The following is a 26358-nucleotide window of genomic DNA, read 5'->3' on the forward strand; positions in this document are numbered from 1 at the left end:
AAGTTGGCTTTTGGGAAGACAAAAATCCTTAGATTTTCATGTTTTAGGCTACTATTTTTGTGGAGATGAGTCATGTACAGAAGACTTCAAGATTAAAAATGCCACAATAATTGAACATCACATACCAACCAAGTAGATAAAGTAAAATGCCATTAATTCTGTTATGCCCTTTCAGTTTGATGCAACTAAAGAAGTCTTCATCTGTGCATCCTTTCCTGAACTTTGCTGAGGTTGTGCTGTTGCTGAGAATTGAAGTTTGTACCTTTAAGCTTATTCAATGAGCCTTTAGAAGAGTTACTTTGCTGTAACAATTCAGTGCTATTCTCGGCAGATAAGAATATGCCTATTCAATTTCATGAAAGATGAAATACACGGAATCTGCACTTTCATTTAAAAATATTCATATAAAATTAGAGATCTACTAGGTTATGTCAGCTATACTATGTATTCCATACCCAAAAACTAGCTCCAAGGGAATTTTAAAACTGCTTTATTATATTGGCTATAGTATTGTAACAGAAGCTTACAAGTCTGATAGTGTTTTACTTCTCCTTTCCCCTTACTCACCTGTGAAACTAAGGAGATGTCTATCTGAGCTCTTTCCTACTCCCTTCAGATTGTTTGAATGGAATTGTGTTTTTTACCTTGCTGCTCTGGGAACAAACTTAGCTTATATCCATCAAGGCATCTTCATTACTCTCTACAGGTTGATGCTAAAATATTAGCAAGACACTATGTTTTGGAATTGAGGAAAAGTCATCATTACCCTGCCTTGGTCACACCAGTTTCTGGAAGCTGGAAGTTCCACTTGGGTTCCATGGAAAGCTTAGGGCTATTGCTGAAGGTTTGATTTACAATCCAGTTGAAGCATTTTTTATTTACATTATTTTTTATTGATTTAGATGTGAAATCCCACCTTTATTATTTTTATAAATAACTGAAGTTGGTGAACATGCTTAATATTTTTCCCACAGCAACAACCCTGTAAGCTCTTAGTTGCCTGAGAGAGAGTGACTGACCCAAAGCCATGCAGCTGTCCCCAGCTGTAAGGCTAGGGGATAGTGATAGCCAGGGGAGCTTTTGCATAGCTCTGTGTGATGTGCCAATTTCAGCCTAATCTGGACTGGGAGGCACTGCACATGTCACTTCTGCTTTGGTTATCTCTTGAATGGATTAGAGCAATATGCTCTATAATGCACTACCTTGAAGTACATCTGGAAACAATTCTGGAAACAATTGATCTGGAATACAGGATCATGGACAATTAACACACATTTCCTAATTTAGTTATGTTACACTTTTGTGAAGTGAACTTCACTGGCTCCCATTTGACCTCTGGATACAATTCAGGATGCTGATGTCACCTATAAAGCCCCTCATGGGTTAGAATACTTGAGGGACTCTCTCTTTCTGATGATTTCTTCTCCCCATTCAATTAGCAGGAAAGACATGATTTGGGTCACATCAATTAAAAAATGCCATCTTTAATTGACATTCATGTTACAGGATCCAGAAATCTCTCTTCTGTCACCCCTGGAACACCTTAGAACCTGAGATCAGATTGTCCCTGACCTGCTAGTTTTCTGGAAAGTCTGTGTTTTTTTCCTAGAAATGGTGATAGTGAAATTAGGAAATATTATATTGCTATTTACTTTTGACTACTGATTTTGTTTTGAAACATATGATTAGCATTCTATGTAGATTTTATACTGTGGTTTCCATTTAAATTTTGTTTGCTGTCGAGTCACTGTGGCAAGAGGAGCAACTATCAAAATAAAAGTAGATTAAAAAAAAAACCTTTTAGAAAATTTTCTCAGTGTGGAATTTGGACTTAAAATCTTGTAATTCTCAGTCAGCATTATAGCCTAACACATTTGGAGAACATTAAGTTGGAAAAAGTCTAAATATTCTATGATCTTTTAGATCTCGGTGAGATTTCCTTAAAGACCAGACTGGTGTTCATGGAAGGTAACATGTCCTGTCCTTGGCTGAAAGCTGAGGTAAAAATGTGGTCCAGAATCTTTCTCAAAGTATTTAGTTAGTGGGTCAAGGGAACTGTATTAAGTTAAGCCAAATATATCAATTAAAGTACAGTTTTAAGGGCCATGAAAAAAAACGAACAAAGTTAAAATAAGAGATTGCGTCATTCATCCCAGTGAAAGAAACCAAGAATAGAATAAGACGCTTATCTAGAATAAGTGTCCAGATAGCTACTCGTAGCAGTAGGAATGCAGAATTACTTCTAGTACTGGGCTGGTCTTAAATGGAAAGATCCATATTGGAGCCTCAATTCTCTACCTGAAACAAGATTTGCTGAAGGTGCAAAATTGGCAGGAAGAGAAATAGAGAACTTTAGAGAACTTTTTCCTGTGGACCTGGGACTTCTGTATCATCTAAATCATCTAGACTCACATCAGTATTTCTGCGTTCTTCTATTCTTTAGGCATAAATCTGGATCAGAGTTAGAGGAGAGAGTGGCTCACGGGAGTCTGATCCTTCTCAACCTCTTTGCTTGGATTGACTTTGTAAGTTCAGTCTTTTCCAAGACCTTCCTTGGTTTCTCTTCCTCTGCCAAGCACGAATCATTCACATATCATAAGCTTACACTGTTGACAGTCTTATTTATCTTGTAGAACCTGACAATTCAGCCCAGAAATGGTACTGTTATTTTCCTTATCAAATTGTACTTTTAAAAAGTAAAACAGGAAGTTGAAATGAAATCAGAGTCATACTCAATAGGATCTAAATAAGTGGTGTAATGAAGAGAAGCATTTGAAGATATTTTTCAGGACTTCAGACATATTATATAAAAATCCCCACCGCTGGTCATGGTTACATTTAAGCCTGATTCATTAATTCAATACCAGAGGGAACATAGGAAAACATATCATTTTTTCTATTCAGAGTGAAGAAACATATGATATCAAACAACTCAAGACCCAATTTCTCAAAAAAATAGCAATTTAAATATTTGTGATGTTTCTGACCCAGTTTGCAATCTTCTCTCTTATTTTGAAGGCATTCTCAAAGCAATTGCTGTAAGATGGTTTATGGGGCAGCAACATGGAGAACCACATGGTTTAGAATAGAGTGAAGTGGCTCTACCAGAGGGCTTGGCCTAATTTGTTGTCTGTTCTGATCCACCAATTTTTAGTAGAGTTGACATATGTCACATACCTATCGAATCTCTTCCTAGAATCATCTCTCTTTCAGTAAAGGCTTTCATGAAAAAAATAAGACAAGATGGCCTTGGATTGTGGTACCTATAATCAAATACATCCCAGCAGCACTAGCTTGCTTATTTTTGCTTTGAAAGATGGCTATGATCATTTTTCTCAAATCTTCTCTTGTCTTTTGCATCTAACTCAAATGCAACTTTGTTCCCAGCTGTCTGTGGGTTGGCACTGATTTGCAGCCAAATTTTTGTTTGCTTTCATCTAAGACATGTCTGGGACAAAGTGGCATTTCAGTAATTATAATTAAAATTATACCAGCAGAATTTATATCTTTCTACCATTTTAAGGAGTACTTTTGAATGAATGCTCATAATTTATACTATAGTTAATAAATCTAATTCTTGACATCCATTGCTTCTTATCCTGCCTACAAATGCTTTGGGGAAATATTTTCCTTGAATTTTACAAATCGCTTCATGTTTTCACAAAAATATAATTTAATATATTTTAGTGGGCTAAGCAAAGCTATCTATATTGTAGTGATGCTAAAATGCTACATTTAACATTTATACTAGGAATGTGCAGCACTTTAGATTTGATTTCCAAAGGTGCTTCAAAATTCTTAATCCTGGGAAAATGCACAGTTGGTTAAAGAGCTGCAAATGGGTACTATGTCACGTGTTCCAAAGCACTTTTTGGAGTTTGAATCTAAGTATTGCACAGCCCTTATTTATGCTCTGATTTGATCTGCCCAATTTATAATTCTGACCAGATGGAAATATCTATTGAGCAGCTTATATAAACATAAACAAGGTAGGGAAAGTATGAAATCTTTTGAATCCTTTTATCCAGTAGTCCTGTGTTTGTATAGATGCATGCATTGGAAAGTATGGGGTCAGATGATCAAGAGTAAGGTAGTCTTGGACTGGAGTGGAGATCAATATTTGAAACCAATACTTGACTTCTGAAGAAACCATGACAAACCTAATATATGTCTTCAAAAGTGTAGCTGAAAACCCCAGGAAAGACAATCCCTTAGAATAGAGGAGATTGCCAACATAAGCTCCAGATGGCTGCTTCCAGTGTAGCCAGACTTGAATTAATTGTAAGATGAGTTGTGTGCCATGAACTGAAAACCTTGGTGCTTACAAATATCAGGTTATTTAGTTTAAATATTAATAGCAATTCATGATGCAATGGCAACAAAGATGTAGGCATCTTTATAACATAATCCTCCATGTAAGTTGGTTACCCAAGTACCTGTGCTGATGTTCTGGCCTTTATCAACATGTCTTCAGGTGTCAGCTTTGAGGATTGAAATTCTAATTGTGCTAGATTCCCCAGCTAGATGGGTCCAATTTGTTGGTGGTCTAAGTGTACATCCATATGCTATCTTGCAATGTGAGACAATAAGGGGAGACTTTTAGACAAAATTTGCCTAGCATATTTTCAAATGGGTCAGGATGCAACAAAAACTTACATGCATCTTATTTCAAGTCAGAACTCTTCCAAGATCATAGGATTAAAGGAAAAAAATGCCCCTAATCTTCAATTACTTAAATATTCATCCAAATAAAGAGTGTAGTTTTTTTTTCTTAAGGGCTCAGTTTGTAGCCCTCAGATGCATTGGAAGGGACAGAGTAATAAACTGTAAATCATTTTCTGATCTTCTCCAGAATGCCACCTCCCGCTGCATTTTACTAGAAGGAAAAGAAAGGAAGCACTTTTAAGAAATTTGATTTATGTTGCAAACAGGAGAAATATAATAAGGCACGGTTGCCAATTATGATAGAAATTTAGAAATGTTCATCTCTGGCAGCAAATATATCTTTGGCAAAAGGGGTGGAAGTTTGGGGCTTTTTTCCAGGGATGATGGATAATACCCAGTTCATATGCCAATTTCAATCTATGTACTCTTTGGGGATTGTTCAGTTTTAAAACTAATACTCATTGAGAACCTGGCTAGATTGCTTTCTTGGCCAGATACTTTCCCATCCCATTCCACAACTCTGATATAATAAAAAATAATAGCAAATTATGCATTTATGTTTAAATCCCATCAACTGAGACAGTTCCCACTTTAAGAGTCTTTTAAAGGCTATTATTTTAAAATGTAGGAATTATAAAAATGGTGAGTCACTTGCATTCCTGGAATTTAAAATAATTTCTGGTTTGCTATTTAGACTTAGCAGAGTAAGAATATCATATGGAGAATTATGCTCCATATAGAGTTTTAAACTCTACTAGTTTCAGTGGAAATGTACATTTATAAAATGCTAACATATTAATAGATGAAAAATAGTGAAAGATGATAGATAAAGATAATAGAGCTAAAGTGTGTGTGTGTGTGTGTGTGTGTGAGAGAGAGAGAGAGAGAGAGAGTGTCAGCTAGATAGATATAAATAGCATTTAGGCTTATATACCACCCCACAGCACTGGCACTTTACAGCCCTCTGTTGGCTTACAACAGATAGAGATACAGACATTGTAGATAGAGCTAGCTAGCTAACTAGATTGTGTGTGTGTGTGTGTGATGTATTTTAAAAACAATGTTTCTCTTTCCATTTCTATGAAAAATGATCCCTGAGTCATTAGCCCTGAGAGGAGACCGTTCATGTCAACTTCACTTTCATAACTGCTTGTGCATTTTTTTTTGTTAACAGCATAGCATAGAAAGAGTTAAATCCTGCGCCCGCATAACTTGAGGGGGTTATGATCTCTTCCATATACAACTATTTGAAAACCAACTTTCAAGCATAGCATGTGCATTTCTGCCTTTAATGACATAATTGATTTGAGACCCTGAAGCCTAGCTGATATTTATTTTTATCTTACATGAACTTTAGAGCTTCAAATTATAAAGAGAAAAAGGTAATTCAAAAATCTTTTTAAACAGAGTTTAAAAAGAATTGCATTGAAAGCATTTAAAATACTTCAAAACAATAGAGAAACCATTAGAATATGATATTGTAAAAGATACTAGTTGTTGCCATGGAGCTTAGTATAATGAACCTGATCCTACGTGAAAAACAAGATGAGGGAGAATGTCACATGTTCAGCCCAAACAAAACTTTTCCTGATTAGGAAGACAATCTAACCAACAAGACTTGCAGTTGTTGACTTAGAAGATGCTGGAGAAAAATAATAAAGTATTTCCATTGCCTCTGAATCTGCTGAAAGTAGATCAGTTTCTCAGTATTTTTGACAGGCCAGCAAGTTATCCCCAACATTGTTTTTTAAATAGTATTAGAAGGAAAATCCACCTGGTTCAGTTCCAAGATGGGAGAGGGGTTCTGGAAACAAAATGGAGGCTGGAGGCTGACTGGAAAGAAGGCCTATTTATTGATGAACAAAACCACCAGGGTTTGTGGTTCTGGGGCAACTGATGAAATGGAGTTTAGAGTGGGTGGGTTTTTATACCTTCTGGATTCCTATGGGGCCATGTAGGGGTCATGGCTGGCTCTATAGACAAAAGGGGAAATGCAAATACTAGGTGTTTGTCTGAGCTAAGTTTGTAACCTTTTGTTTGTTGCTTATCTGAGTTTCTGTCTTGACCCAGTATTTCTGAATGGATTACCAAATCTGCATTTCTAAATGCTGGCCTTCTCAGTTCTGCTTGGGGCAGGCAAACTGGGGCTGGTTTCTGCCTCCTTCAAGGTTTTTTTCATTTCTCCTTTAGGGGAAATATTCTATTCTGTCTTTTTAATATCCGCCAAAATATTTCATTCTTCTGGGTGGGGCTTTCCCACAGTAGTATGGTTGTTATACTCCAAAGCAGTATTTCTCAACCTAACCAATTTTAAGATGTGTGGACTTCAATTCTCAGAATTTTAGCCAGACATTTTAGTCAATTACACTGAAAAACACTGTTCCAAAATCTTTTTTTAAAACGTTCCTACTGATTAGAAGAATGCTTCTGACCCGAGAAGCATTCCTTCTTCATGTTAACCAAGAAAAGATCGGCCTTTCCTGAAATGGTAGAACTTTTATTTTTAAAATCAGGCCATACTTTTTATGAATAAGTAATTTTTTTCACCTTACCTATTTTTCAGCAAAGCTCCTAAAGTATTTCATTCCTAAGAAAGGAAACTGGTTTTTGAAAGGGGTGTAACTTTATTAATTTTTTTCATAATTTCTTTCCATCAGGTCTAACAGTTAAATCATCTCCTGAAATGGAAGGTCCAGCTATACTTTAGGTAGGCCAAGTGGAGAGAGCAGTGCTACATTTAAGTGCAGTTTGATTCCTCTTTGTATCTGTCACTCAGAATAGGGCCCCCAAACCCTGGTCTATGGACTGACACCAGTCCGAGGCATGCCAGCAACCAGACTGCACAAACAAATGAAGCCCCATCCGTGGGATGCAGGTAGCTTGCAAAACCATTCCCCCGTCCTGTTATGGAAAGAGTTTTCTCCATGGAACTGGTCTTTGTTGCCCAAAAGGTTGGGGGCCACTGACTTTGAAGAAGGAAATGCTTCTCATTGGCTGACTCATGCCTGTCATCATGACTCAAAAAGAAACAAAAAGTGAATCATAGTCCTTAGGTATTCTCCTTGAAGGTAGGATTCAATATATTCATGGTTTATCCATTGTCATCATTTTTTGATTGCTCTTGACCAATCACCTGATGTTTCCTTGGAGGGCTGAGAGGGACCCCCATTGTGGAGTACTGGAATACTGTGAAGCCATTACCATGGCAAGTCCACTGTGCTGTACAGTAGAAGTCATTTTAAGGCACACACATTGTGGCTTAGAGGTTAAAGACGCTGCGCTTGTCAACTGGAAAGCTGAAAGCCTGGGTTTGAGACCCAAGTTGCTGCATGACGGGGCAAGCTCCCATTCTTGCCCCAGCTCCTGCCTACCTAGCAGTCTGAAAGCATGCAAATGCAAGTAGGTAAATAGGTACCATTTCAGTAAGAGGTCCATGTGCCTCAGAGTATAGTCATGCTAGCCACATAACCACAGAAATATTTTCGGACAATGCTAGCGCCCTCAGCTAAGAAATGAAGATAAGCACCATCCCACAGATTTGGAAGCAACTGGTCAAGGGAAATCTTTACCTTTATTCTACCACCATCTATAGATAATTTGTGTAATTTCTTATCTTTCTTAAATTATTTCTTTGGCATTATGCTATTAACACAGGACTTTTAGTGAGGAAAAATATCCTATCAGCAAGTGCTTTGTGACACTGAAACTCTTTAGCAGGATAGGTGATGGGCTAAACTTCCCTCTATGAATTCAAGCCTGGACAACTGGACAAGCAGGGGAACTCAGCTCAGTCTGCATGGTCATATCTATTTCTATTGTTCCATGACTGCTTGCCATGCATCAGATGAAATGGACTGTGAATTTCACAATTTTATGTAATAATAAAAGCCAGATGAAATGGACTGTGAATTTCACAATTTTATGTAATAATAAAAGCCATTTTTCAAGGTTTGAAGATGTGCTGTGACTTTTGCTGCCAGTACAATAACTACCTCTCTGAAAATTCCATATTTTTGTGAGTTTCAGGATTCAGTGACATGGAGCAGGGGGGAGTTTAAAAAATATTTATAATTGGTTATTTAAGACAATTCATACTATTGTTTATTATGAAGGGAAGGCAAAGGAAATAAAGGTTCTTTTGTAGTTTCTATTTGATTCAATGAATTTGAAGATAAGAACTTCCCATAATATTTTTCTTTAAATATTTTTCTTTAAATTTATTTTTAATCTGTTATGCAGTACATGCATCATCTTGCATCATGTTTTAAGCTATTTATGAAAACCTTACTTCTTAATGTACAAATGGTTCTTCTTGGAAGGATTGGGACTAATTTTTATTTTTATTTGATTTGATTTGATTTGTCAATTGTTTACAAGATAAGTATAAGTGTATACATAGTTATGAATACATGAAATGGGTACATATAAGAAAAATAAAATAAAAATAAAAGAAACAATAGGACAGGGACGGAGGTCAATAGTAGACTGTCTAAGGTTAAAGTTTTTGGGGTTTGGGGAATGTGGAAGTAAATGTGGAAGTAATGTGGAAGTAAATCTCCTAAGGAGTGAAATGCAAATTTTATAAAACATCAGATCATGAAGAAAAAAAAGATGAACCAAAATACAAAACCTACATTAGACAGCTCTACATCAACTTACTATATAATTACTATTCTGGAAATGTCAAATCTGAATGCAATGTCTATAAATTACTTGTTTCCAGCATCAGAGAAAAACAATGCAGTGAAGTTGAGCAGAAATTTTAAATGGCATTTCTTTCTTTCTTTCCTTCTTTCTCTCTCCTCCACCCCCCCCCCACATCTTTTCCTCTCTCTGTATGTTTTAATTAGCAACATAATGTACTGCAATTGAAAGACTTATTATTCAATGCTTGGGCAGAGAGGTATCATAATCTCTCTTCATCCAAATGCAACATGCTGCCTTTGTGATTGCTGACATTAATTATTGAGAAAGAGTTCCGAAATAGCGCATGTGTTCAGAGCCTTTGCCTGTAACATAAGATAGACATACAAGAAAGATTTGTGGGCAGTGATGTACCAATAGCATTTCTGCTTTTGTACGCCTGAACTGCTGTGAGATTTAACTAAACGAGAAAAGAAACCTGTTTTGTACATCAAATCATGGAAAGATGAGTCGTCAAGCTTACTTTTATCGTGTCCCTCCACAGGAACTGCATCGAAGGACACAACTTCAGCCTGAGCCAGCAAAGACAAAAGCTCTTCAAACAGTCATAGAGATGAAGGTATGGATGTTTTCCCATGTTTATTCCATGTAAGTCATTGGCCCGGTGGGTGCTTGTTGGATGGATCATGGAATTGTCCCCTGCTTTTATTGTACAGAATACATGGATTTGTGCACTATTTATGTCATGTTGCAGTCACACCATTTGTTTCCCAGAGAGCGTCAATCCAATTTGTCAAACTCTCAAATGTCTCCTATACAATACATGTGACAAATATCTAAAATACTTGGATGGGAGAAACACCGTTTCTTTAAAGAGATCTTTTTAACATATTATAGTCTTTCACCAGTAAATGTAATTTTTCCATTCTGCTTGATAGATGTAGCTGGTTTTCTAAACAACTTGTTTTTAATAAATTGTTAGAAAATATTTGGCAGATTTTTTAAAAAGAAGGTAGCAGTTATCTTTATATTAACCATTTCTTTTGTCATTTTAAATGGTACCAAAGCAAGTAAATTATTCTCCATTCTATATTATATTCACCTGTGTTGTCCTGAATATAGCCTATGTTGTTTCATTACAACCATAAATTATGAAACAAGTTACCCCAAGTTTAGGTAAAAGGATATTGAATAAGATTGCAACTTTCAGGTCTGATGATCACATGACAGTAAGTTATATGTTGATTTCAATAATGATATCCCTGCCTACTTCTATTAATCACCACAAAGGGGTTTGTGATTGAATAGGTGTTATTGACATATAGGTCATAAAAATAATGGCCTGTAGTATGATTTGCAGAACAGCAGTATATTGTTTCTTTAAAAAAAAAATTCATTGAAGAATTTTATGCAACAGTAATTTCTACAATAATGAAAGTGACCAATTTTAAGAAAAAGAGAAAAGAACAAAAAAATGACTCAAGAAAAGAAAGAGACAAGAAGAAAATATAAAGAAGCTTCCAACCCTCTTTAAAGCAGTTAAAAATAAATTTATCTCCTATCCTCATTCTTTAAAATTATATCTTGATTCCATTCTTTCCATATTTTATGCTTTCTAGTCATAAAATCCATAAATTGCTAGTTCATTTTTTCCATTTTCAACAAAAACAACAAAAATCATGAAGAGTTTTCAGTTACTAATAATTGTACCGTGTTTCTCATATAATAAGGCCGGGTCTTATTTTTTTTTTTTGAGCCCCGAAAAAATGGCTAGGCTGTCTTTTCAGGGATGACTTAATTCCCCCCCTTGCATCTTTGGGTGGGCGGACAGTGACGGCTTGGATGTTGACCTCGGCGTTGGTGGGGCACTTCGTATCGGGGTCAACGCAGGTAGCACCATATCTGGGTGTGCAATAAAAGTACTTCCTAATGGAAAGCCCCCCCATTCCCCCCATTTCACATGTTTTAATATAGGCCTTAATTGGGGGGGGGGGGTAATTTCATTTCATGCCTATAAAACATGCTGGGACTTCCTATTGGGGGAGGCCGTATTGTTGGAGAAACAGGGTACTTGTTTCCTTTTGCCTAGTCAAACAAGTCAGTTTTGCGATTCCTGAAAATTCGGTCAACTTTCCTCCATTGAAGTATATCTAAATCTTTCCATCTTGCTCCATTATGATTTATAAAAATAATCTTCTGAGTGTCTTTTCTATCCATAAGTCCCAACAGCATTGTTTTGTTACAGTGGTACCCTGGTACTCAACTGCTTTGGTGCTCAACCCATTCTGATGTGAAAATTTTGTCCCGGTACTTATTGCTTGTTTGGTATTCAATGTACAAGCTAGAACTTGTCGGTGTTGGCTGCCTTGTGACTCCTAATGGGAAATGTTTGTTTGGTCCCCTTCATTTTTGGTTCACATCAGTCTCTTGGAACCAATGAATGATGAGTAACAAGGTACCACTGTACCTGAAAATCTGGTTCTGTTCTGTAACCCTATAATAAAAGTAATTTTAGCATTCATAACTTTGGTATCCGAGTTTGGTCTACCTTAAAGGAAGACATTGGATGAAGATGCAGCTTTCTTGTTGTTACTACAGGCTGGAGTGGAATTTCCACTCTTTCTTCTCTTTAGTCTCTGTTTTATTTGCTATCTTTATTAGCAATCAGACAAACAAATTCCTTCCCCAACACACTAATAGCAACTGCTTCAGTTACCACTTTTTGTCACCATCCACATGCACTTCCTCATGCACTTCTGAGTTGCTTTATCTCTCTCTCCCTTTACCTCTGGTTGGGGAGATTGACTATGTTCCTTGAGGTTAGTCATATCTCAGAAGACTTAGTTTCCTTGGCATATATAGTTTGATAGGCTGTCTGACTTATTTTACTCATCTCCCATTCTTCTTATTTCCTGCTTACTTATAATTCCATTCCTATTTACAGCTTTCATTTCTATTTTCCAGACTTTAGAGCAGGGCTGTCCAGCCTTTCACCTTCCCTGGGCCACATTAGAAGATGAAAATTTGGTTTGGGACGCACATAAAATAAAATAACAGTAACGATACATGATCATCCAAAAAAACCATAGAAAACATAGTTAACATATTAAATTTATTTCGAAATGAAGTTAGTGAGATGTTTTTATTATTTATTATTAATTATTTATTAAAAATTATTTATTTTTTATCATGGTTTTTTTATCACAGTTTTTTTATCATGGTTTATTTTCCGGCCAAATTTTTTTGGGGGGGGCGGGGAGAAAACTCACCCGCCTCGCGCCTACCTCTCCTCCTGCAAATGGCCCGGCTGGATGAGGCAGGACTAGAAGGCAGAAGCAGCAGCAGCAGCGGCGGGGGCAGAAGCCTTCCCCCGCCACCGCTGCTGCTTCTGCCCCGCTGCTGCTTCTGCTCCCGCCGTGGCTTCTGCCCCGGCCATTGCCACTTCTTCCCCCACCACCGCAGCTGCTTCTGCCCCTGCCGTGGCTTCTGCCCCCGCCTCCACCGCTTCTTCCCCACCACCACTGCTGCCCCTGCCACCGCTGCTGCCCCCGCCGCCACCCCCGCCACCGCTTCTTCCCCCGCCACCACTTCTTCCCCCGCCACCGCTACTGCCCCCGCTGCGGCGGCAGGGGCAGAAGCAGCGGCGGGGGCAGAAGCAGCGGCGGGGGCAGAAGTGGCGGCAGGGGGAGCGGCGGTGGGGGCAGAAGCGGCAGCGGGGGCAGAAGCGGCAGCGGGGGCAGAAGCAGCAGCAGCGGTGGGGGCAGAAGCGGCAGCGGGGGCAGAAGCGGCAGGGGCAGCAGCGGCAGCGACGGCGGGGGCAGAAGCGGCGGTGGCGGCGGGGGCAACAGCAGGAGGTGGTGCTCTGACGGCGCCTTTTCTCTTGCTGCTTGGCCTGGCGCTCGCCTCGCCCCGCCTCACGCCTGCCTCTCCTCCTCCTCCTCGCTGGCTCTGGCATGAAGGTTGGGGTGGGCACTGGGCCGCATTGCGAGGCGACCTGGGCTGCATGCGGCCCATGGGCTGCGGGTTGGACAAGCCTGCTTTAGAGTGACAGTTTACAGGCTTGCTTTCCTTCCCCCTCCATTTCCTTTCCTTTTCCTTTCCTTCCTGCAAGATTACGTCTAGTACTTCTTTCTCTTCTCTGCTTACCCAGCCATTTCTCCAGATTTTTCATACTTGCCTGGACTGAATTTCTTCCCTGATGTTTATCTCATTGAGTCCATCCAGTTAGATCAATTGGAAAAACACAAAAACACAGATAATCTTGATGAGAATCGGATCTCCCCTCTTTGATCTTGAGTAGTACTGTTCTTCAGAGGATTTAAAAGCCGGTTGTATAGCTCCATGTTAACAATAAGAATAGAATGCTTAAATCAAAGCAAAACATCACTGAATAAGAACCTCAATGAAATGATATATAAACTCACAAATGTATGGTAAGATCATATGCAGTATGTAAAGAAGGGCATCTGATCTAGTTTCAGGAAGCATTTCCTTGCATTTCCAGAAAGCTAATTTGCAAGAACATAAATAGTCTTTAGAAAGGCTATTTCATCTGCCATCTTTCTTCTACATAGAATACCTACCTACTTATCTATCTACTTACCTGTCAATCATCTAAACCTAACATGAGCTAGGAGTATTAAGCTCATTCTGATTTCTACCATAGTCGTACTTCAAATGTTACCAAATGAAAAGTTTAATATCTACACAAAATAACTGTATAGACTTTGCTCATATGCTCTGATGGATTTAGGAGTCACAGCCCATGCTTGATGTATTTTCAAACAACTTCCATTATTACAAACATTCCTGTTAGATTACATTTGTGCAGGCAGAAAAAAAACCCAAGTCTACAATTCACTGATAATCACTTTCAGCACATATACCTTGCAAATTTCTAATTGATTTATAATTCACATTATTATAAACTTCTTGTTAGTATAATATGGGAACAAGTGGCTGAAATACTTAAAAGGGTAGCTGAAATCACAGTATTTGAAATATTAAAACACTTTCTTAGATGCTGAAACTGATGGGTTTTTTTGTCTTGTAGTTAATGGGACTTCACATACATATATAAGTGAACATATATGTGTCTGTACAAAATGAGTACTTGAATGTTGCATGTACCTTTCTTTCTGAGAATATATATTTATACACATGCTTTATTGAGATTCACTAGAATACAGATTAACAAGCTGTGCAAGTATAAGCACCAAGCAGTGCTTTCCTGCTGCTACTTTATTCCTAAATGGCAAAACTAAATTTCTACAACATAGTTAATAGTTCACTTGAACCATGTTCAACAGTTAATTGAAACACGAGAAAGGGCACTGAATGTAAATCAAGAGACAGATGCACATGAAACTGTTATGAACGAAGAGTTCAAAAGCAAAGGAGTAGAGAAATAGGAAATAAAATGGAAGGAGAAATTACTCCATAAATACAGGTGGTCCTTGATTTATGGCCACAATTAACCCCAACATTTCTATTGTTAAATGAGACATTTGTTAAGTGAGTTTTTCCCTTTTTATGACTTTTCTTGTCATAGTTGTTAAGTGATTCACTGCATTCATTGTTAAGTTAGTAAGCTGGTTGTTAAGTGAATCTGGCTTTTCCATTGACTTTGTTCATCAGAAGTTGCAAAAGGTGACCTGACTCCAGGACACTGCAACCATCATAAATGTGAGTCAGTTGTCAAGCATCCGAAGTTTGATCATGACTATGGGGATGCTGCAAAGGTCATAACTGTGAAAAACGGGCATGAATCATTTTTTTTCAGTGCCATGGTAACTTTGAAAGGTCACTAAATGAACCGTTGTAAGTCAAGGACTACTTGTACCAGTGCTCGGCCTCCCTTTATCTCCCCTCCCATTTTTTTTCTCTTCTGTACATGCTCCTTAGGCATACAGTGCAATACGATCAGGTACATCTAAATAAAATAATTTCAATGTTGATTTCAGATATCAATGCACATTCTGGCTGAAGAACCATCACTTCTAAATCCGTGACCGTATGCAAGCTTCAGCAAAGTCTTAACAGGATATGTTGCATTGATATCAAACACTTCATTTTCATTTTGGTGCCTCGTTGAGGCCCAAGTAGAGACGAGGTGAGGTACATATAGGCAAAAAAAAAATCAGAAAATAAAATACAAGCTGAATAATCCAGACCTTGTTGATGACCCCAACTATGTCAAGGACATTGGAGTACTCATCTCTAATGATCTAAGTGCTAGAGCCCACTGTAACTACATAGCCAAAAAGGCATTAAGTGTTCTTAACCTAATCCTGCATAGCTTTTTCTCTGGTAATATCACACTACTAACTAGAGCTTACAAAACATTTGCTAGACCAATACTTGAATACAGCTCATCAGTTTGGAATCTGCATTACATAATGGATATTAATACAGTCAAGAAAGTCCAGAAATATTTCACGAGAAGAGTTCTCCACTCCTCTACTCGTAGCGGAATACCTTATGCCCCCAGACTTGAAATTTTAGATCTAGTCAACCTAGAACTATGCTGCCTTCGGCCTGATCTAAGTATAGTACATAAAATTATCTACTGCAATGTCCTACCTTTCAATGAATACTTCAGCTTCAACGGCAACAATACAAGAGCACACAATAGATACAAACTCAAGGTAAACAGCACCAAACCTGATTGCAGGAAATACAACTTTAGCAACAGAGTGGTCAATGTTTGGAATACTCTACCTGACTCTGTGGTTTCTTCCACAAACCTCAAAAACTTTAACCTTAGACTATCTACTATTGACCTCATCCCTTTCCTAAGAGGTCTGTAGGGAGCGTGTATAAGTGCACCAATGTGCCTACTGTCCCTGTCCTATTGTTTCTTTTTTATTCGTATCCATTTCATGTATTCATAACCATGCTTATACTTATATCTGTTATCTAATACTTGCTTGACAAATAAAATAAAATAAATAAATAAGAGTTGTATGCTATTTACACAGTCAGGGAAACTTTGTAGTCTCATTTTAAGAATTTATTATACCCCTTTCTAATGGAAAAATAAAATAAAAAACTAGCAATTTAAAAACTGAGTTTCATATTCCTGGACAGGAAGTAAGCATATCTAAAATTCTTAAGTGAATGAATTGTTTTGTGGTTTACCCCTTGCTTCTTGCAGACACAACCATCTTTATGTATTGATCCTGCTGTGGCATTTCAGGTATGTTACAGCACTGTTGCTGAAATCTGAGTGTGTAGTGTGTAGTGTGCAGTGCATAGCTTTTCCTTTGTATTAGCCTCTTCTATCTCTAGTTTTACATTAATTTCTACATCGTCTCACAGCTGCAATATGAACATATTTACATAGAAGGGAATTTGGTGTGGAAAATATATAATTTCACCTGATTGGGACAGCTGTATATGGTGTGCATAAAAATTGGGGAATAAATGATACAGTTGCCCTCAGTATGAATTGGCTCAAATACAACTAGAGTAAAATAAAATGTATATGCCAATGAAAATACGGGGCAACTTATAAGAAGTATGATTTTACAACTTGCCAACTACACAAAAATATATTATCTTAATGTTTTCTTAAAACAACATGAATCTCCCAGCACCCATTGAACTTTCCTGAACTTTCACAATTTGCCCTAGCCGCTCGTTTCATCAAATGGGGATACTCATCACCATGTATGATTCAGTCTAAATGTCAATGGTAATTTGCTCCAAGCTCCTTCTGTACAAGATTCATAAACTTTACTTGGCCTATATGTGGCCTATACAAGGAGGGATTCACCTGATTTCTAAGAGAATATCTGCAGGTCCTGCTCTTGTCCACATGTTTAGCTTTATCTTGTGACATCTTTAAATTGAATTGAACTTCATCCAATATAATTTAATGTTATATACTTCAGCAAGTCTTCTGTGTAGGTTAGAATAAAAAACTATTTTAAATCTTTACTGCTGAGAAAGCATATCCCACTCCTTCATTTCTCCAAAATAAGAAATCTTTCTGTGAGGGAAATGGCCGATTTCAAAATTTGACAAACAAACAAACAAAACCTGATGGGCATCTTATTTATTTATTTTATTTATTTGATTTGTCAATAACTTACAAGATAATACGTATAAGTATAAACAAGAGAACGAATACAGGAAATAGGTATGAATAAATGGGGACAATAGGAAAGGGATGGTAGGCACAATTGTGCACTTATGCAGGCCCCTTACAGATCTCTTAGGAATGGGGTGAGGTCAACAGTGGATAGTTTGAGGATCTTAGCTTTCATGGATTTTCTATAAGAAGTTACTAGCAATGGTGTCCTTCTCATGGATAATATAGTATAGTATAGTATAGTATAGTATAGTATAGTATAGTATAGTATAATATAATATAATATAGTAATGTAATGTAATGTAATGTAATGTAATGTAATGTAATATAATATAATATAATATAATAATATAATATAATATAATATAATGTAATATAATATAATATAATGTAATATAATATAATAATATAACATAATATGCAAATCTGTTTCATGTGAGATTTCCCTTTAGTGTCCCTTTTTGTGAATGTTTCCTGAATGTTTTAAAGCCTTATGCCTGTTTTAGAAGCTTAAAAGAAAGCAGAGGCTTACAGTCATACTTTTTCAAGATCATTAGATTTAGAAGCAATGCTATGGAAGATCCAGTAGTTAGGCTACATTTCTACAACAATTAATGAGTTCAAGATTGCTTCCTCAATTTTTTAAATTACTTTATTATTGCCAATAAAAAGCTACTTGCAATTCAGAATTACACACAGAGCTACCCAGAAAAATGTAAATAAAGTGTTGCAGCACTATATCAGTCATATTTCATGTTCTTTAAACAAATAAAATATTACCTTAAAGGCTATGGATGTTTTATTTGGCTGCTATCATCTGTATTTATTAGAAATATTATATATTGCTAAAACAAACAAAATAATAATCATAATAAACATAACACACCAAACATAACTGTGATTGAAAAGGAAAAAGTGTGGTTAATTGATATGGCAATACCATGGGATAATAAGAATAGAAAACAAAAAATTGGAGATCACACAATATTACAAAGATCTCAAAGTTTTAAAGCTGAACACTAAAATTGAAAAATTATAGCCTAAACCTGCCTTGGTGGTCCCAGTGGTTATCAGTACTTTGGGTGCCATATCAAAAAAAAATTGGACAGTGCTTAGAACATCTGTGCATTGACACAATTTTATTTTGTCAGTTGCAAACACTGCTTGGGTTCATACATTTTCTATGTATGATGCATTATGAGGTCCTAGATGTTAAATCCTTGGAAGAATAAAATAAAATTTCCATCTGTCAATTATAAAAGACCACACTGCTTGGATCTGTAATTATATTATGCCAATACATTTGCACTTCCTGGGTTCCTAGGAAAGAGCTCGATGTGTCCGAAGGCCAACACCAACTAAACAATTGGCAGCTGTGATTTCACATTATTGTGTATACAATAATAAAATAAAGCCCATCAGGTCACTTAGAACATCTGTTCAAATGTTTTGTATGGGACAATTATCTGTTGGGTCATAGGATCCAACTATGGTTTTGAGATGGGTTCAAGAAGATACTACCATGTATATTAATTAACTAATGTATTCAGTTTATTGCATCATTTAATTGAAATAACTCAAAGCAGCATACAATAGGTTGGAAAAAAATCATAATCTTCCTCCAATGTATTCACTGTGTATGTTCAGCATGTTCCAGGTAGTAAGTACATAACTCTGATAGAATCAAGTTATTCCATACTTTCTGAGTTTCTCCAAAATAAATTTCTCTGAATAAATCATTGTCAATTTTAAATACTCTGAAGCCTCAGCAGAATGACTTTTCCTTTTGTTAACAATGAGTTAGATTCAAAGTTGCACATGCAAAAATCTGCTTGCACATGGAATCTTCTTGCTGTGAATGTAATAGTAGAACTATGTGGAGCATCTGAAGTAGCAGATGGGATGCATAGCTCTGTGACACAAATTGGGGTAAACTGGCTATTGCCTAAATAGGGGAAATGTAAAACTATATATGGGCACCAAATATGAGATAGTGGAAGAAAACTTATTTAAATAAAAGACTTGTATTTTTAAAAATCCCTGGTTATATATTAACTGATGCAAATGCCACTTATAGTAAAAAAATTCCAAAGCCCTTTAAATGTAGAGGCTTCTAAGCAATTTTGGACTGTATTTAAATGCTGACACATTATGTGCTTTCAGGACTCTGTTAGCGTAAGAAACGTTAGTGTAATTTCCTATTCCTGGTTTGGCTTCCTAACATCTACTGCCCTCCAGAAAGACTGATGACCCAGAGTGTAACACAAATGTAACAAAATCCAAAACATAAATAAATGTCCTTTAATGCCTCCAATTTGGCCTCACTGTTCAATAATACTCAGTTGGAGATAAAACGTACTAAAAAATAGTCTTCAAAAGAAAGCAATACAGTCCGAATTTAATGAGCAGATAAAGGTGAAATAAAGAACCAAACAAACTACAATGATGAAATTTCCACAATGGAACAAGAGAAGTATTTACCAAATTCAAGGAGATAACAAGGCACAGTCTGTTGGAAAGACGCCAACCAAAATAACTTCAGACCCAAATAAAACATGCTTTGTTTCCAGCATTTGCCAGTACACGGATCCAAACTCTTATTCAGTTGTCACACCTGCATCACATGAAGAGGATCAAGGCCCTCTCCTCCCAAGGAGACCACGTCTCTCCCTTATCCTCTCCTCCCTGCATGCCCTAGGATGGGTAGGGGATGAGCCTGGGTCCTCCTCTGATTGCTCAGCCGGCCTCTGCCCTTCCCCAGCCTCCTCCACAACCTCCGGAGCCACTCTTCCACTCCCTGTCAGCTCCTCTCCTTCAGAGTCAGTCTCCACCAGGGGCATGACAAAGAGTCTCTAGAACAGGGGTGTCAAACTCGATTTCATTGAGGGTCACCTCAGGGTTATGTTTGACCTCGAGGGGGGTGGGTGTAGGTGTGGCCAGGGTGGGTGTGGCCAGCTCAATGTTGGAGACGACTGTGGTGGCCTGAGCACTCTGCCAGCAAAAATGGGCTCCTGAGCTCCAATTTTAGCTGCAACTGCCTCCTGCAAACCTCTGCCAGCAAAAGCAGAGCTTGGGAGTCCTTTCCTGTTTACAGAACAGCCCGCAGCCCAGACCTAAGCAGATCCTGGGCTGGATCTGGCCGATGAGCTTGAGTTTGACACTTCTGCTCTAGAAGATGCAGGTCTTGCAAGTGTGCTACAAAGAGGAGAGAAAGTTATATGATGCAGCACATCATTTTGGATCCAAAGAAAACATTGAAGCCCATAAAGCCCATAGAATAACTCTTTGGAAAAGCATTTCCTTTTCTTAAATATCAAAGTAGAGAATTAATGAATTTTTTTTTTTCAAAATAGGAAAATAGGAAATGGCAAGGAAGAAATGATTTCTTCCAGCCCAGTAAAATAAAGTTGAATGGATTTTGTATTCAATTTCTCAGATGTATTCCTTGACCCCAAAGCCATGGAATTCCCAAATGATCCAGTAATCCTAATACTAACTAGAGCTAGCCCTACTGAGCATCCAAATCAGCCACTGCTGGGAAGTCTTTGAAATAAAAGTCTGACAGACGCAAAGATTTCGCTATAGGAATTTTAGAAAAAGTTGAAACTGCTAAGTTTTTATCAGTTGTTTCAGTATTCGATATGTTTAAAGAAATCTTCAAATGAGTTTCAAATATAGTGTCAGCAGTTTTGGTTTTAGAATAGAATAGAATAGAATTTTTTATTAGCCAAGTGTGGACACACAAGGAATTTATCTTGGTGCACATGCTCTCAGTGTATATAAAAGAAAATATACATTTGTCAAGAGTCAAGAATCATAAGGTACAACACTTAATAATAGTCATAGGGTACAATAAACAACCAAACCATACTAGGAAACAGTCAATAAAAATCATTAGGATACAAGCAACAAAGTTACAGTCATAAGTGGGGGGAGATGGGTGAAAGAAAGATGGGAGGATTAACAGTAATAGTAATAGTAATGCAGACTTAGTAAATAGTTTTCATTTTATTCTTAACCTTTTCTTTTCTTATATCATTGTCTCAGAAATCTTGACTCCTACCTATTATTTCTCATTGCTTTTCTTGATTTTGTAATTTGATCTCTCTAGCAAAATCAGTGCAGTTTCCCTGCCAAATTCATACAACCAAATGTTGTTCAAGACAGCTTGAAAATGGGTAGAGGATGGGATTAGCCCCTTTGCTAATATTTTATCTGGAGCACTGCAAAGAAATGCCTGCCATGTTTGTTAATAATTCTGGAAATTGGATGGGACAGAAAACTACACAAATAGTCCTCAACGTATGGCCGCAATTGAGCCCAAAATTTATATTGCTAAGGGATAATTTTTGAAAACCAGTTTTGCCCCATTTTATGACTTTTCTTGCCACATTTGTTATGTGACTGTGGTTTTTAAATTAGTGACACAGTTGTTAAATGAATCTGTTTTGCTTATCAAAAGGGGATCATGTGACTCTGGGACACTGCAACCATGATAAATGTGAGTCAGTTGTCAAGCCTCCGAATGCAAATAATGTGACCATGGGGATACTGCAGTGGTCATAAGTGTGAAAAATGATCATAAGTCACTTTTTGCAGTGCCTTTGTAACTTTAAACAGTCACTAAATGAAGTGTTGCAAGTCAAGGACTACCTATACTCTCATTCTTACAGCTCTCTCTCAGTCCTCCTGGCTGAATGTATGGAGACTTGAGAGAATATATATTTTCTGCAACAATGGAGCACTCATATTTTCAGGTCAACGCCTGAAGAGGTTAGTCACAGATTCACCAATTGTCCTGCCCAACATCTTCTCCTTTTCTGCCTGTTGCAGTGGATGCCAGCATCCTCAATTTCACAGTAGCTGGAAACAGGATACCTATTTTTCTGTATTGTACAGGCAGGCAGGGAAAGATTCCACACCCAGGTGGAAGGAATTTTAAAATATTTCCATTCATCTCTTAAGTTGGCTCCACGTTAGAATGTAATGAAATAAGTGTGGTATAATGGTGGCTTTCATTTGATTTGGATATATTCCATTCTTATTTTATCTTATCTGAAGAGACCGTGGTTTTTTATATCAGATGTGGTAGTGAAACAGATGTCTTTAAAAGGTTATAAACTTTAGCATTCTCACTTCACAAAAAAAGTAGTTAGACCCAGATTTCTTGGCATTTTTTGTCCATTGGCATTTTTTGTCTTACATTTATTTTATTTTTTGTTCTTTTATTACTTTGCATTGCAGCCTACTTTTCTATTCCTAGTACATTCAGAGTGGCTGTTCAGTGGCTTAGGCAAGTGAAAATTTTGACAATTATATATATATATATATATATATTCCAGCTACATAATTATTACTGAACTTATCCCAGTGCTCTTTAGATGAAAAAAGGCTTCAGTTCCTTGTGCCAACTTAGTTCTTTAGATTTATTGCTCTTGTATCACAAGTTATATGTCTGCTTTTCTTATAAATAATTTGTATAATAATTGCATACCAACACTTTCTTTACCCCAAAATAGGACACGAAAATAGCTTCCCTGGAACGTAATATCAGAGATCTCGAAGATGAAATACAGATGTTGAAGACAAATGGAGTTCTGAACACAGAAGATCGAGAAGAAGAGATCAAACAAATAGAAGTTTACAAGAGTCATTCCAAGTTTATGAAAAATAAGGTATGTGCAGCTAAGAAAACAAGACTTATTAAAATTCTGATTTTTGAAGGAGATTGGTGATTGTACTGTGTCAACAAAAGATCTGGAGAGGAGTATCAAGTAGTAAAGAAAAATTTCCTGGTAAACAAGGTAGATTCCCCCCCCCACCCATTAGTAATTCACTTGGTGAGAGAAGTTTCCATGTTATATCTCAGGTATAAAGGCAACCTTTGTTAGAGCCAAATCAAGCCAGTGTGAAAAATGTGCCTTGTTTTGAGAGTATTCCCTGGGGGAAACCATATTAAATTGCCATAGAACAAGTACTTTTGTCTCCTTGAATAAAAAATCATGACAATGGCATTCCTGCTATCAGTTCTTGGCCATCTCTCCTTGCTGAGTAATTACAGCAAAGGCACCTGTAGGACTGGAAATGATTCAGAGGTCCTTCAGGAGATTTTCCATGTTTGCAACAAACAACCATGAATTGTTTTCAATGTTAGAAAGCAATGTAATTCAGTTAAGATATGATGCAAGTAGAATAAAATGACTGCAAATGTAGACATAAAATGCTTGAGTGAAGTCTCATATGTCTGATATTCAAAACTCTTGTGATTGTTGACCACTCAGATTTATACTGTGTAAGATGGTGGTCATATAAATATTTTAAACAAACCAAGAAACAAATACATTAGTAGGCTAATTAAATCTATGTTTCTTTGATAGTAGGAATTACTATGTATATGTAAGGAATCATTTAATTCTGAAAGTTATACTGAATATTAATTGGAATTCTGCTAACATAAAGAGGAAAACTGTAATGATTTTGTGAATAAGGACTCAATGCAATAGATTCTTCCACTATTATAGAGAAAATGAGAGCAAAATGTTTATATATGGTTGTTGGTCACAGCCATCTGATCAGTACTTGGATAATCATGCCTCATTCTGATGAAAGCCTGCCTAACCTCTGTCAGCAGCCCTGTCCTTTTTCTGACAATTGAGATTTGTAGCAAAAGATCCTACTTCATCACAGGACCTTTCAAGGTGGAAAAAATATTTATAATGCTGTCAGCAAGGAGATCTTGTTATACCCCATCTGTCTAACCTGAGATCACTGATAAAGAAATCTTGATAAATATAAGTTCTGATTGATAGCAAACAGTAGAACAAAGCTCTTTTCATGGTCAACAACTTAAGGTGTTATAATATTATAAACTTTGGGAGAAAAAAGCTTGGATTTAAGAAATAACTATTTAAGTTCTTTACAGTTTAAATGGAAGAGGAGCATAGGTTCCTAAAGGCAATCCATTGTGGAACATTGCTAACTTCTCTGGAAAACTAGGTTACATCAAAGTTTAGGGGGTGGGTACAGAAATGAAAGACATTAACAGCAAACACTATCTTCCAGATCCCCAAATATCTAGGTGAAATGACAAGAATGAAAAAAAATAGGAGCAGGTAATTTGGTGGTTTGATCTTGCATGATTGGCTTTGGTTCTGATGGCAAATAAAGGGCTTGCCTTGTGTTCTCAGGCTGTAGGATAGCAAGCTAATGTCTCCAAGAAAAACAGATGTTGGAGTTAGCAAAACACACACAAGTCAAGGAGCAACTTGCAAAAAAAGACAATGATTGGGATTTGGAAGAGAAAGCTGCAACACCCTTTGATTGTCAATTAACTGATTTGTCAATTAACTGATTTCCAATTAACTGATCAACATAATGAAAACTACTTAATTTTGCACACTATCTTAACACAGTTTCAAGTGGGAAACTGAGCACCCTAGATCAAGCTAAGTCCAAAAACACTAGAGAATTCCTGGAAGCCTGCCACTCAGATGAATCAGCCATCAACAGGCAAATAGAGATAAACACAATCCACATATCATTCAAAAGAAACAATAAAAAAACTAAAAAGATCAGGACACCTGCTCACCAGCAATTAACAGCCAGATTAAACAGATTAATATCAAATTTAACACAAGACTAACAAGCAATAACCCAATCAAGGAACTACCAACTCAGACAAACAATCAAACAATAAACAACAGTCTAATCAAGGAACTACTGAGACCACCCCACCAACATTGACAGGACAAGCCACTAGTATATAAACAGAGAGGAAGCTCCATTTCCTTCTATGTTACCTAGTTGTTACCTATGATGTTACCCAGGGGTGGGATTCAAATTTTTTAACAACCAGTTCCGTGGGCATGGCTTAGTTGGTGGGAGTGGCTTGGTGGTCATGTGACTGGGTGTACATGTCTTGGTGGTCATGTTATTGGCTGGGCGTGGCCAACTCAATATCACTCACATCAAGGCATGCATCTCCTGACCTGGCCTCTCATGACTGTGGGGATGCTACAACAGTCATAAGTGTGAGAAATGGTCATAAGTCACTTTTTTCAGTGCCATTGTAACTTTGAATGGTCACTCCACACGAGCAAAGTACCAGCAAAGGAAGGGAAAAAAAAACTCCAGAGAAGTTCCTGAGACAGGAAGTCTAGTCCTGCCAAGAATGTAATAAGGTTTAACGGAGAGGCAGTTTCTGTAAGCAACACCAGAATGTTTCCTTCCTGTCTTCCTTCCGGTTCTCCAAACTGCTTAGAATGTTAACAACCAGTTCTAGGGAAAAGGTGCGAACTGGTAGAATCCCACCCCGATGTTTCCTAGTTGGACAATGAAATTTCTGCAAGAAAACAACCAAACTCCAAAGAGCATGGATAAAAATGAATACTTAAATAAATCTAGTACTGTAGCACATATAAGTTTTAAAAGACTTATCAAGTCTGGTCCCACTATTTGAGGTGGAATAGATCCTGTGACAGAAAGGTTTTATATGGAGACTACTTGGTTGCTTCTGGTGAAAAATGTTTTTTTTTAAATTGCCCTTTTTGAATGAATGCAGAAAATATTACTCTTTTTTTGCTATGATATGCTGACAGCACCATGTTCAAGATCAATTTATATGAGACTTTGGTGGAATAAGATTGTGCTATGAGATTCCAGCATTGTAGAAAGCAGAAGGAGAAATGTTTTAATTGATTTTGTTTAGCTATCATTTATAAAAGTAACACCTTATTTTATGTTAGAATTTATATTCCATGCAAATTGTTTTTACATTTTGTTTATATCATGCTCAATCCTAAGTATTCACTGGAGAGTTGCACAATTCTCAGAAACAGCTTATTGGATTGGCCTGCAAATAATAAACAAAAAAAATATGCAGACAAGCAGTGAAGAAAGGAAGGAAAGAAGAAAAAAATAAATGGAAAAAGTATCCCTGAGAATTTTCATGATAT

At 37.1% G+C, this 26358-nt stretch overlaps 1 protein-coding gene across 1 annotated transcript in view; it reads left to right on the plus strand.

Annotated features, from left to right (window-relative positions):
- ERC2 (ELKS/RAB6-interacting/CAST family member 2) overlaps positions 1 to 26358 on the plus strand; it is a 615701-nt gene that overhangs the window by 131009 nt on the left and 458334 nt on the right. Inside the window, exons 4-5 of the mRNA XM_087923860.1 lie at positions 9854 to 9928; positions 22924 to 23079. Coding sequence (XP_087779986.1) covers positions 9854 to 9928; positions 22924 to 23079 — 231 coding nt within the window. The remainder of the gene's footprint in view (positions 1 to 9853; positions 9929 to 22923; positions 23080 to 26358) is intronic.

This window comes from Pseudonaja textilis, chromosome 2 (assembly GCF_049901715.1).
Source record: "Pseudonaja textilis isolate UNSWEBS1 chromosome 2, rPseTex1.2, whole genome shotgun sequence".
In the NCBI taxonomy this organism is placed as follows: domain Eukaryota; kingdom Metazoa; phylum Chordata; class Lepidosauria; order Squamata; family Elapidae; genus Pseudonaja; species Pseudonaja textilis.